Source organism: Haliaeetus albicilla, chromosome 11 (genome assembly GCF_947461875.1).
Source record: "Haliaeetus albicilla chromosome 11, bHalAlb1.1, whole genome shotgun sequence".
Lineage (NCBI taxonomy): Eukaryota > Metazoa > Chordata > Aves > Accipitriformes > Accipitridae > Haliaeetus > Haliaeetus albicilla.
The window spans coordinates 12,447,383-12,461,940 of record NC_091493.1 but is presented as its reverse complement, the minus strand read 5'-3'; the positions used below and the strand labels follow the sequence as shown (position 1 = coordinate 12,461,940).

The 14,558-nt window shown below is 37.9% G+C and overlaps 1 protein-coding gene across 1 annotated transcript in view; it reads left to right on the top strand.

Annotated features, from left to right (window-relative positions):
• SH2D4B (SH2 domain containing 4B) overlaps positions 1-13,759 on the top strand; it is a 76,267-nt gene extending 62,508 nt beyond the window's left edge. Inside the window, exons 7-8 of the mRNA XM_009917771.2 lie at positions 955-1,175; positions 4,558-13,759. Coding sequence (XP_009916073.2) covers positions 955-1,175; positions 4,558-4,650 — 314 coding nt within the window. The 3' untranslated portion in view covers positions 4,651-13,759. The remainder of the gene's footprint in view (positions 1-954; positions 1,176-4,557) is intronic.
• Positions 13,760-14,558: the final 799 nt, after the last annotated feature.

Here is a 14,558-nt window from a genome sequence, read left to right as displayed (position 1 = left end):
GGGGAGAGTTTGTTCCGTGATTGAGTTTGTCCAGAGAGGTAAGTTGCCTCACAGAGAAAATGACCACAGGATGATAGTTATGTACTGCAAAAGCTCCAACTAATTTTGTAATCTCTTGTCCCAGAGCAAGGTGCATAACTCATTATTGTTCATTATGAATTGTAAAGACGAGCTCACTTCTGATAAACAAATACAATATTTGATCTTTTCTTTGTGTTGGTACTCTGGTTAGCTCATGACAATGGTTTTTAACTAGAGGAGACTATTACTCTGATATTAAGCCTGAAAGGACCCAGAAGGAAAGGACTATGATCTTTGTTTCTTGTTTTCCTCTGTCACAATGTTCCCTAGAAATGCAAGCCTGTGAATAAGTATTCTAATGTACCCATCTCTGTTAGCAGCTCTGTTAGCTGCAGGTTTTGTTTTCTTTGTGCTCCAATTTATCTATATGCATCTATGGATGTGTGTGTATGAATGTACAAATGCAGGCAAATGCTTTTTCTCCTGGCGCTTTCTTTATGTTCCTTCTTTAGGACCTATAAAACAGCTGTAAGGCAACACAATCAGAAATACTGCAATATAATCGCAAACATTGGGAATGTATTGCAAATTCAAATTGCGATGCTAGTCTGCTAAATGATCACTTGTATGGAATTCTCTGGTCTGATAGGCCAGTTGTGTTTGGTCACTTCCTTTGAAAAAGCAGTAATGATGGGAAAAAGCAATTCGTAATCAGATAAAAAGCATATCCCACCAGACTCCATCAAAACTCTTACAGCTATCCTTCAGAAGCAAATAGCATAAATGTTGTCTCCATAGCTCTAACTCCTCCTATAAACATTTCAACCTTGACAGGTTACGCCACTTTAATTTCACTTCTGCTCTGTATTCATTGCCTTTGATTTACTGTGACAGACCCATTATCTGCATAACCATAGTTTTTTTTCTTGCCAGGTATTATCAGCCGCCAGGAGGCAGAAGAGTTGTTGATGAATAAATCTGAAGGAACCTTCCTGGTGCGAGTCAGTGAGAAAATCTGGGGCTATGCGTTGTCTTATCGCCAGCAAAGTGGGTTCAAACACTTCCTGGTTGATGCTTCGGGGGATTTCTACAGCTTCTTGGGGGTAGATCCAAACCGACATGCAACACTGACAGATCTTATTGATTTTCACAAGGTAACACTTGCTAGGTAGAGATCAATAACTGAGTGGAATGGATTAATAATTTAAAGAGAAACCGTGTAATCTGAAACCACAGTGGAAAGTAGTAGTAACCATAGTGGGGAACAGAATATATGCATATATTTTACACTAAGCCTAGCTGTAACATTTATAGTTTGTGTCTTTTGTTGCAGTGAATCAGAAGGCTTTTCCCCTTCTTTCAAATGCTTCAGCATGTATTTGTGTCCCCTTCTAAGCAGATTCTTAGGCAATGCTTGCTCTTCTGGGCTAAAAATAGACTGATAAGGGCCAACAGAGCTAACACTTTTTGAGCTTCTTTGCTGTGCAAAATTGAATTGGAAATACCATAGAAAGGGCTGACAATGAAATTTCAGCATTTTTCGACCTTCGATGTGAGGGTTGTAACTTGCAAAAGCAAAAGAGTGGGGCCCTGCAGTAAAGAAGGGAACATTGAGGGGTTCTGTTTTAGGGATGTGCTAAGGGTCATTTCTTATTGTCCAAAACAATGCTACAAGAGTAATTTACTATTCATCTTTGACTTTAGATGGGTTTGAATTACTTTGCCTCTAACTTGTGTTTCTTGTTGCCAGACTATGACTAAGGAGTAGCACTGTTTCTGATAGCATAGGTTGTTTTCATCATCTTGCATCTCTTCCCCATCTTCATCAGTTTTAATTCTGCTTTTTTCTTAGCTACCCTTACAATTTCTCTTCATCCTCTCTTTTCTAGTTCCCTTTCCTTTTTTTATCCTTTTCTCACTCTTGTCTCAAATGAATTCTATTAATTTTTTGCTCCTCCTCTTCTTCACAGCTTTTAATTTTTTCAGTATTCAGTCTCACAAACACTATGCAGACATTATTTTTCTTCTAATTTCCCTTTTCTTTTAAATCTTTCTTTTATTTCAGCTAGTTTGCAACATCTCTTCAATGTCGCCTTAGTGTCCCCACAGAGATCCCTATGATGTTATATTTCCACAAATTACATTTCCACATGGGAGGATAGTAGGTGTCGCATTTGACCAAAAAAAACCTCCTCCCCTAATTTGGTGAAATTCTCTCTCAGTGGCTACCTTGGAAGCCAACCGCCCCCCACACCTTTCTTCCTCTATCACAGTTTTTATTGCTGAGCATGACATATAGTACAGAATATCCTTTTGGCCAGTTTGGGTCAACCAGCTGGGCTTTGTACCCTCCCAACTTCTCGCTTATTCCCAGCCTACTCACTGCCAGCAGGGCGTGAGTGGGAAAAAGAGAAAGCCTTGATGCTGTGCAAGCACTGATCAGCAATAGCCAAAACATTAGTATGTTATCAACACTAGTTTAGCCACAAATTTGAAACACACCACTATACAAACTGCTGTGAAGAAAGTTAACTCTATCCCAGCCAGACCCAGTACAACTGGAAAGAGCCTAACCAGGGCCTTGTCAGGGAAAGACACACATGTAATACCTCAAATGCAGATTATCAGGCATTGGATGTAGGAGCTCTGGCTGAAGTAGTATCCCCCGTGCTTCTGGAGAGAGGTGATGGTGACAACCAAATCCAACCATCTCTGCTCCAGCTATGTTCCGATATTTTCATCACAGCTCATCCTAGGCAATCACTGTGCTAGAAACACATCTATTTACAGACAGCAGAAAGGCACTTGTCAGAAGCAGAATGTCTTTTAGTTCCTGACACTTTTTTAAAGAAAAAGAAGTTTTCTTAGGTGTCCCCTGATAATAGTTAATAGCTCCCCCTTAGTAAGACTATCAGAGAAACTGGTTCACCTTTAATGTCACCACACAATTCTCTTTTAACTCTCTAGCTTAATAGCTATATTAAAACTGTTCTCTTTGGCAATCACTTCAGGAGACATCTTATCCTGTCTCTCACATGGTTTTCTTTGAAGCTTTTCTGCCTCCCCTTTCTGGTGAAGTCCATTGTCAAGTGTCCCAAAGCCTTCTGGTAACCAACTATGCAGTCTTTATGTAAATGGTTGCGCTACAGGCACACTGTCTCTTGCAGCTATTGCTATATTGTTCGGAAAAGTTGCTGCTTCCTTAGCACTGTTTTTGGCAAGGGTATGCTTCCCCACCCCAAAAGTTGCATGGTCTGCTCTTTGAGGGTCCTTTTCACTTTCGATCAAAATCAGCAGGGCTGGCATAACTGGCATAACTACTTTTTTAGTTGCTTAGACTTATTCATCTAAAACTGCTTCATTTTGATTTAAAATAAATTAAGAAAAGGTCACTCAAGCAACTCAGCTGACAGATACAAGGGGCCAGTAACCATTAGCTGGAAGAACAAACTTCTTACAGAAGAGGGTGTGAGTGTGCATTTTCTCTTATTACTATTTGCATTTAAATACTGTGTGGGAAGCAGCAATAACATATCCAAGAGCATTGCTAAATCTTTTTATTTACTTCCTCATAACCTTTGTGAAAGCATTTAATTTGAGTAGTAACGTTCTGAACTTATTCTCAGTCTGATGTACTGATTGGGAAGGGACCATGGCAGGGAGACTGCGTGTGTTCTGAGGAAATTAGGCACCAAATTTCCATTGAATTTCAATAGAAATTAGATAAGTTTTGAAAATGTTAGGCCCATATATAGATCCATAACTTGGATCTAAACTTTCAGATGAAGGATTGCTATTTTAGTCAATATAATTCTGGATTCTGGCTCATTTTGGTGCATTTATAAATCTTAAAGTTCTACAAAAATAAAAATGAACTATCATTACTCTAAGATTAAGTGCAAAGACCAAGTTCTCTACTTTTCCAGTAAGTTTTTTTGTATTCATCTTGGTAATCAATTACTGGAATGACAGACTTGGCATGTGGGTATTTAATTAATGAGAATAGGTGCTATTTGTAAAGTCTGTCTTTACCCTAGCAAGGTTAATATCTTTCACCTCTGTAATCAGTCAGAAAGCTGTTACTGTTGTGTGTGAGCACTCAACATTGAGCTCTTGTTCAGTCTGCCTGGGGAAGCTTCTTTCAACCCAATGACTATGGAAGTAGAATAGTAGGACTGGCATATGGCTGTTAAATTAACCCTTCAGACATCCTTTATAGGCATCTGTAGCTGTTTTTTAAGTAGCGTAGCAACTTACAGGTAGTACAAATCACCACCTTTTTTTGTACACCAGCTGTTTGATTTTACTGTTTGATACTAGCACAAGTTACTACTGGCATAAGTATGAGAGAAAGCATGAAGAAAATGAATGGTTGATAGGATCCCTTTGCTGGTCTGTATTTATTTTATCAAAGGTTTATTCATGATTGGTTACCAGTTACAGTGGAGTGATGGTCTTTATTGCTATCAGCTGCTTTTCTTAGAAGCTCGGGAAAGGCTTAGACCTTTGATATTTTAATTGGTTTTATCTTTCTAGGAAGAAATCATCACATCCTCAGGTGGGGAGCTACTACTGGAGCCATGTGGACAACAGAAGAATCCACCAGACTACAGCCCTTTATTTGAATAACGTACCCAGGACTAACAGGAATGCATTCTGGATAGCTGTAGTAATAGATAGCTACAAAAGTAAACACTGAAGAGTAGTTAACAAACTTCCAAAGCCACTGGTCTTGTGGCCAAAAAGTATTCTCATTAGAAGGCCTAAAATATTTCTGTTTTGCATCTGAATTATCATCATTATTCATATTGCTAACATATTAAAGGTGAGAAACTACTGGCAAATTACAAATGAGGACTATTCCCAGGAATTTTTCAAGGGATTGTGGCCAATTGCACTGAACACTAAGTTCCTCACTTTATTTTCTTAATGTCTGAGATTGAAAATGCAAAAAGCCTCAAGAAGTATGGGCAGGAACTATTAATAGATTATTGGACAAAGTACCAATATTGGTGAACATACTCTTTTTTCCAAAGCAAGGTTTGTCAGTTTCTGTTGATAATCTCGTTACTCAGTGGTGCACTTTTGATAACCAGAGGAGCAGTCTTAAAACATCCTTTTGCAGTTTGTGATTGCTGAAATGGTTAGGTGTAGCTGGAAACTTGCCATTGTGCTTTGGAATTCAGGCCTACAAAGTTCACCACAGCAGAGACAGAATGGAATTCAGAGGAATTCATATTTTATTTACAATTTCATGCAGTCCCACTGCCTTGGAAAGAATTTTGCTCCTGTAGAGAAAGTGGTCAGTTTATTCTAAACTAGTTATTCTAATGAAAGCACTTTGATTTGCAATAACAACAACTCTCACTGGCCTTGTCATGTTTTCTGCTTTCTGATGTGCAAGATACATGCTGGAGATTTCTAGCTTTTCTTTGCTATGGGACCAGGTATTTTCCTTAGCTGAGCTATGGGTGAAGTTGGGGTTGGTATATTTATCCACAGAAAAGGTACAACTAATTACATGATCATCATGCTGTTTCATGTTTAAAAAAAGATGCACACAATGTGTTCTTGATCCATTTGTTATATATAACATGAAAATAGACCTGTAGCCTAGATCTATGGAGCAGTTGCTTAGTGTTTGGACTATAAAAAAAAAAATCTCATCACAGCAGTTAATTTGCCCTCCTGAAATTTGTGTCTTAGCAGTCCTTGTGCTCTGGGCTGTCACACGGTATAGACGTAGTCTTGTGTTGCTTCACTGGTAAGCTGGATACTACTGGGGCAGCCAGTTCAGGAAATGGAGTGAAATGAGTTGGAGAACTATTACTATTACCTTCCTGTGCTCCTTGCTCTATTCCCGTGAATGGCCAGATAGAAACTGCTGGGTATAGAAGTGTTGTTTTCAGCTCCAAACATTCATTCTGCAGGGCAATATTTCAAATAACTGGGTTGTGACAGTTTTATATGCAACTGATTTTTTTCAAGAGTGAAGTGGGACATGAGGGAAGTAGCTGCATACCTATTGGTTAGCCTGATAGTCATGCCTTTAATAGGCAGCTTCTCAGTACTTTTTCTTATGTGATATGTATTTAGAGATGTAAAGTGGACTGATCTGTATGTGTTACTGTACCTCCATGGTGAATTTTTTCCTGGAAATCTCTGAACACATAGGGAAGGCACACTGAGTATATTTCTATATGCTTTGGGCAGTCTCTGAATTCCTATGTGGTTCTCTTCCAAATCCCAGTGTAGACTTCCCTCCCAAACCCCATGTAAATCCAGCTCTCCTCAAATAGTCATTTCTCTTGATTCACTATTACCTTCTGTACTTTGTCTGACCTAGATGGTAAGCTCATCTAGGAAAGAATCTTGTCTTGTCCAAGCTTATAAAGCACACTATACATTTAAGGTGCTACAATAATAATAAATACCTGTGGTAATAATAGCAACATTTTTTTCATAATTAATTCTACAGTTAGCCCATATGAAGTACAGATTTTTGCACACAAACTTCATTGTTGTTCAGGAAAATTTTCTTTTGTTAACATTCCTTTTTGTGTGATTTAATCCATCAATGTTTGTGACCCTTGAAAAGAAAGTTCTCATGAACTTTCCACAGAGACTTAGCTGGACAGTTTCTGTATTAATCACTTGGGACACTGGCTCAGGAGCTTTGAAATAGTTACTGTTAGCACCTCATAACAAAGCAAATCAGGACACAGCAAATAAGCAATGCATACTAGCTGGAGCAGCTGTTCTTAGTGCACAGTGGTCAGATAAGATGACAGTTGGGCTTTTCACAGCAAGTAGTCTTACAGAGGTAGGACGTCTTTAGCTATGTGTCTGATACCCTGAGAAACAAAGTGGCTTGGCAGCTAGAAAAAGGGTCAAGATACACAAGTGGTCTTGGAATTTTGTTGAAGTGTGGTCCTTTGCAGGTCACCAGGGGCTGGATTCTCAAAATGAAATACAGCTCTGCAATTCTGAACATAGTAACACTTATGTAGGCCTCTAGTAGGATCTGTAGTATCCATTAAATGAAAAGCCTGGTATGTGTGATCCGGGATCAGAATATACCTGGTACAAGTATATACAGACATTGAATCCAGCTACCAGAATGTAGTAATTCACTGTGCTTCAAATATGGAGTCTGTAAAATAATCACCAAGTTGCTTTTTTCCAATAGAACTTTAAATAGTGCAATTTACCTCCCCCAAAGAGTTCCAGTATCTACTAGCTGCTTCCTCTGAGAAACTAGCTCTGCACTTGCTGCCTCTACATAGACATCTCAAGAACCACCTCAGCCTCAGGTTATTCACAGCTGCACATGTTCCATCGCAGAACATCTGGACTCCTACTTTAAAGGAGAATGGAAAGGGACCTTTTAAGGTTAAAAAATGTAGGTATCCATAGACTTACCTCTGAGGCCAGAGAGCAGCAGCTGGGTGCATGGGACTGAGGGTCTAAAGGTGGTACTGAGTAATTAAGGTGGTATTTAAACACCGAGACATCTTTGCAGACTGGTGTTTTGCCTTTATGAACTCTAAACAAACAAGCAAAAGGCATAAAATGCTGCCTTCTCTTTGGAAAAGGTGCTAGGCATGCTAGAAAAGAAGGCATGCAATTTCCAAAGTTTTTGGAAGATTACTTAACCGATTGTACACAATTTTGGGAATGTTTATAGACAGAATATTGAAGAACTTGATCCATAAGGAATTCACATTCAGAGACTGATAATAATGCAGCCATTTATTTCTAGTGACACACTTCCCAGCAACTCCTTGCATTTTGTTTAGCTGATAAGAAGGCTTTGAAATATTAGCTCTTTAGCTTATGTGTCCTCTTGTGATGTAATTAACATCACAACAGCATCATCATTTTCACTTTGGAGCACATTTCCTACTTTTAATTTTCTGAATTTTTCTGTCTGAATTCCATCCATTTCTCATTCTAGGTTTTACCTGGCTTTAAAATAAATCCCTTGTAAGTTCCCCTGCAAATGAAATTACTTGGAAAACTGCAACTCATCTGAGAGTTTTATTATGCTAATAAATGTCAGAATTCTCAAGTAAAGGAATTGCTTTTTTTTTTTCCATAGCCCCACAGAAATAATGAAAAATGGCCAGCCAATTCATAGAGTTACCAGGAAAGAAAAACTCAGCAATACATAACCAGAAGCAGCAGCAATAAAATACAGTGCAACTTAACTGAAGATAAATTTTGAACGAAATAAAAGGAGATCATAGCAAGCAGAAATTAAGAAGAACAGAAGCTTTCCTTGGTAGAGATGTGCAGCTGCTGCAAATACACTTGAGGGCTGTGAGTGAAGTGCAAGTGCGGAGATGTTTTCTAAGCTAACAAATGTTTCTTGTTGCCTTCCAGAAAATAAGTGGACTATGAAAAGGTAGCCAGTTAGCAGGAAGAATAGAAGGGAAAGCAGTGATGGAGTAAATATGGAAAATTCAGAAAATATGAAAAGGGAAAATGTGCTTAACCCATTGTTTTGAAAGCATTTTGGACTTCTGTTACTCTGGGAGGAGGACTGGGCACTGCTACCTCCCTTTTGCTCTGCAAGTCTTCAAGATTTCAGCTTTGAGCTAAATCTACCTTGGAGCTAGATTTTACATCCTCAGTCTGTAAGAGTCAGGCTGGTCCATACTGCAGCCTTGAATGCTGCATCTGCTTCACACTGTCTGCCTCTACATTTAGTGCTGTCTGAAGCTGTTCATCACTGTGTACAAAATCTTTTTAGTGCTGCAGTTTCATTGTCTGGAAGGGCTAGCTTTATTCTATTACACAGCGACCTTCAAGTCTTGCTTTCTGGTCTGTTTTTCTAGCGGTAGCTACTGTTGAGTCATAAGAGGTGCGTGTTATGGATTTTCATTATAACATTTTCTGTCAATGTATCTTGTCAATGAGGCCGCTGGGAATACACTGAGAGACCTATTATGGTAATTCTGTTCCATAAGGAAAAATGCTACAGCAATAAGGAAAACTTTTAAACTTCTAAATGAATTGAACTTTTCTTCATATCTGTTTCACAGCAATAAAATATGGCACAAAAGGTCCCAAGCTTGTTTGCATGTATCTTTGAAAAAGCAGCTCTTGATTTATTCTTGCTGGATCCACAGATGCATCCGTTCTTTCTAATTTTGTTTTAATCTGTTATTGTACATAGACATCTCCAATTTAATACTGCTCTCCTTAAAAGAGAACAAAAACCAGGCAAAGAAATTGACAGCAATCATGGATGAGATTTTCAAAGCCAGTCTATTACCTCTTATGATTCCTGTAATGAAATAATTACGTAGTATGAGTATTTAGATATTAGTTTTATAAAAGAATATTCCAGGGCAACTATTAAGTATTAAATCCCTATTGTACTGAACAAGTACTGAGCAAAAGAAGATAGCTCCTGCCTCAAGAAAGAGATACCTAAAAATTTTAGTTAGATTATTTTCAGACTTACTGAGTAGAAACTGTTTCCAAAGACCACATTCAGAGTGAGAATTTCCACTAGATTTCAATGACTTTGAATCAAATTAATAAAGCCTATTTCTTTGCTGAGGTGAGCCAAGATTAATATACTGACTACGGTAAAACAATTCAGTTTTGTACAAACTAGGGATCTACTTTTGCTCATTCTTCTCCTGAGTCACCACAGACCTGAATATAGAGTGTTAATGGAGTTACACCACATTTCACTGCAGTCTAAACTCTTCTCTTTATGTAATGCCACAACACAAACCTGGTCTCAGGTGAAATGTGGTAGTTCACAGTGGGAGAAATTTTTTTCTTCCTTTGTATGAATAAATTCATTTGCATAATTTACAGATTGGAGTTTATTTTTCAATGATTTTCAAGGACTGACTTTCTTTTCTGTTTTATTATGCGTTTGCTTTAAGATTCCTTTTTCCCTTCCCAAGAGCATAGGGTTAGTGACCTCTGTGAAGTAATAATGTGTCCCTGGCTGGGCTATCAGTTGCAGAATGAGGTGTTTGCACTTGACCAAATGTTTGATTTGTGTTTCCTGAGATGAATCTTCTGGATACATACTTACTGTCTGATGATAATGATGCGTAATTGATTTTTATGGCTAATTTCTTGCCATGCAAGTGCTGTGTGAAACCTTCTCTTCAAATATTTGTTTACTGCTAGTGATTAGTCCTGTAGCTTGTATATTTACATTATGACCCATAGCTAATACAAATTTTCTGCCAGGCTGGAGCCTTCAATGAATTTGGTTTCTTCTTGCTTGGAATTTCTTCCAGTAGTTTTAAATGAAGGTAACATCATTTTATGGTATCTTTATTAAACATCAATAAGTGATTTTTTTTCTTACAGAGCAGAAATAGCTTCAAAAGAGATTGGACATTTAGTTTGGTCCTAATTGTGTTAGTTTGATCTATGTGCAAAGAAAACACTTAGCATGTTAATGTCTTCTTTAAATTTTAGCTGCCATTTCTCCCCTGTTCTCGGTTTTAATGAGAACTGTATGTGGGAGAAGGTCATATGCTCACGAGCAATAGAGAGAAAAGAGAGGAAGTAGGACTGTCTTATTCCATATAATTTTACATATAACAGCAGGCAAAGTCTTGAATCAAATATTTCCTGAGATGCACTATTTTTTCTGCTTAGCATTCAGAGGATCTAGCCTGAGACCTATCATAACTACTTTTCCCTTACATAAGAGCAACAGGAAGGTATTCATACTGGGTGTGAAAAGGGCCCAAATGGAATTGAATGAGTAACATTACAGTGCCCCAGGAATGGTACAGAAGTAGTGCAGGTCAAGAACATGGTAAAGACATATTTTGTATATAGGTGTGTAGAACTAGGAGTGCTTGCAAATTCTTGTTTGTTAGAAGTTAATTCTTTTAATTATATGATTGTCATTAGTGGTCAATGCATGGGAAGACATGGCCAATCTTAATGAACTTCCTATTCCACAAATTCATAGAACATAGATTGCCTCAAAGGAAAATCAGAAATACTTGTCTTAGACAAGAGTTAATATGCATTACTGTATGATATTTGGGGCAGAGAATTTTAAACTGTGTTATGCATCACTATCAGGATAGGAGAATGTACAAGCTAAACACTGCTTTCCACATAAAGCATAATGAACTTCTCAATGTAGTTTTTATAGCACTTAAAAAGTCAATGAAGAATAAAGCTATCCCCAGTTATACTCCTCTCCAGTAGGAAATGCTGTCACTACTGTAAACAAGAAAATGTCTTCTCATCTAGGAGTTTAAGATTAATAATGGACTTAAATATTACAGCAAATAATTTCAGAGAGCTGTACACTGAACACTGCACTCCAATTAGGAAAATAGCCTGTTGCACTTACATTTGTTGTTGTTTCTCAAACTCGACTTGCTTGTGATAGCCTGATGTTAAAGAGAAGTAAGTTTTTAGTAAGTCGTTCAAATCCAACTTTATGGAAGATGTATTAAGGTATATGTTTCATTATCATTTTTATCATTAACAGTTTCTCTCAGGGAATCCCAGAAAATAAAAAAAAAAAATTCTAAGAGCGATGACTAAATGCATACAGCTCTGGTCTGACCACTAGACAGTATTTTGTTATGTTTTATGGGCTGTACTCACAGCATGCTGGTTCATTCATTTTGAATTTCAATACCCTATGTGCTACATTGGAACCTATCTACATTTTTTTAATAACAAAACAGTAAAGAGCAGTGCATGTGAGCAAACTGTTATATGGGATGAAAATGTTCACCAAATTCCAACACTGAGCCCCCACAACATCCACTGGAGTTCAAGTGGCAATCTCTAGTTGATAAATATGAGAATTTTTTTTTATAAGGATTGCCTGTCAGAATCACTTTTCCCTTCCCCCAGAAAGAAATTGAGATACTCTAAAATCTTCCATTGACACTTTTTAATGGAGAAACATTCTGTTTTCAAAATGCAAAGCTTCATGAAATTGTTCCTATTTTTTAGAGTAAAAAAGATTAAAAGTATCTAAAGGCATTTTTAATTGCAGAAAATATGAAAAGTATGCACAAATTTAACACCCAAAAAAATCTGGGTTTTATTCAGCCCTAAAAGAAAATGTGCTGCATTAGCCTCCAAAGTCAATACAGGTATTCAGTGTTTTTGACATTTCATTAGGTATCCATTCTCTTCTTTAATGCTAGTTTCCTTTTAAGGGAGAATGGAAATACCTAGGGAACAGTTATTCAAAATGTCAAGCCCATTAAATATCTGGTTTGACAACTCAAATAAATTTATGAAGGTTTAAATAAGACCCCAGGTAATGTTTTCTCCAGAAAAAAATATCAAGCTAGTGAGGTGGGTGAGTTCAGAAAGAAGAACTGATGTATATTGCTCACAATTTTGTGTATTTTGTGTTGTACGCTAGGATCCTTACAGTATGATTTCCATTCAAACACTACTAAAAAGTGTGAGCACTGAAAAATAATTAATTTAAATGGAATAATAACATAATAGAAATTGTCTGCTATTCCAGTTTCTCTGAATAAGGCTAATCCTATCAACCTATGGTTATGTGAAAGACTAAGCCTATTCATGAACTTTTGCAGTAAAAAGGATCTAATTTTCCATGTCATCATTGGGACTAATCACAACACAAATCTCCTCCTGGTTGAAGGTCTTTGATTAAGAAATACAAAGTTCTGACTACACATTCAAATACTAAATGGAAACATTTGCAATGAACCAGTTGCATGCAAATGCAAGCCATCCCACAGAATAGCCATTGTCATGTAGCAAAAATGAATAGCTTGGACTTCAGTTGTCCACTTTAAGCGGGACTAGAAATGTTGACTTAATCCAGAGATCCAGCTCAGTGTGGTATCAGCTCCTCTGTCAAAGATCACTGGTTATTTGAGGAGACATGAGATCAGGAGAGAGTGTGAAAACTTTTGAAACCTTGAAATATTTCCGTGATAGGAAAAAAATTCTTCCCCACCCTAGGTAAGAGTTAGTTTGCAAAGGAAAAAGAGGAGGCTTTGTGAAACTGTTGCAGACATCTTTTTTCCTGTTGGTGAGTAGACGTTTAGACAATTTGTTAAAGTCAACGAGAAGTAAGTGGGGAATAAGGATTTCACAGCCGGGTCATTTTTTATTCATTCTGTTCTACAGCACTGCATACAGTCATGAAGTGCTAACCCATCTGTTCTCGGAAGTTGTTCAAATCCAATGGACTAAAAATATTCTGTCTGCCAAGGAGACAGTCAAGGTGATTTGAAAAGGCTTGGATGCTTTTACTTTGGGCCACAGTCTGCAGATAAATTAAGAGGCATCAGGGCTTTTTTTTTTGTTCCCTCTTCTCCTCACCCAGACCTATTAATAATGAACCAAATTCACAACAACCAAGGAGAAACCTGCCTGCTGGCTAATATTCTGTTTGTAATACTGTGTCTGCACCTGCCCATGGTGCTAAAATTCATTTCGAGTTACACTTTAGTAATTGATGATCACTTGCCATATCCCTTTAGAAAGCATTTTTATCAATGTCTTTGGTGGTTCATTTTGTATCAGCAGCAGATCAATGAAATTTTAATGGAATGGAGTGCTCTACTTGAGACTGAATTAATGTTGCTTTACCTGTTTCAATATCAAGTGAAGTTTTCAATGACGAGAAGTATAATAGTTTTTCAGATTTTTTCTTCGATAACTTTGTTTCTGCACAATGGTGGCATCCTTGTGATCAGCTCTAATAAAGATTAAATGCATTAATGAACTTAGTTCTACATTAGCCATGTGCTGTGAGAGACAGTGGGAAAATGGGGGGTTTGAAGCTGATACCTGAATCCTTGTAAATGTAAATGCCACCGAGATATAGCAGGGAACACATGAACTCCTAGAATACTAGCTGGGGAGTCCAGGAGGATCTGAATTGGTTTAAAAATCTCCAAGGTAATGCAGTAATTAACCATGCACAGGGAAGTATAACAAGGTCATGAATTGAGTTCCCTTCTTTAAAACTGCAGGAGGAGCCTGTGTTGTTATCAGAATAATCCCACAACACTGGAGGAATAATAACCACTGCAGCCACCTCAGAGCAGCCTGTGAAGTACAGATGTCTTGCCTGTGAACTCAGCACAGAGGGACTACTGGGGCTTTGAGTGCATAGATCCTGCCAGTCTATGTCTATCACCAATTAAGAAACTATGGATCTTGAGAAGCTCCAACAACTCTCACATTGTCTTGGAGCTATCTGTACAGCAAAGTGATTGAACTATTTTATTCCCTTATAGAAATGATTTCTTTCTGGTCCTCTAAGCCACATGAACTAATTATGTGGTATTTCACTTTATTTTTTGCTACTATAGATGACTAAAAAGCATATGATGAAAGAAAATTACTTCCACTGAAGCTTAAATAGGCTAGGAGGGAATATAAACCTTTTCCCGATGATTTAGCTCCAGGCTTGTGCTGCAAGTTGCCGCAGTCTGCCTGCTCCCTCAGGCCCTCCCTCAGGCCCTCAGGCCCCCCCTCAGGCCCTCCCGGCCTCAGGCGCCCCCTCAGGCCCTCACTCC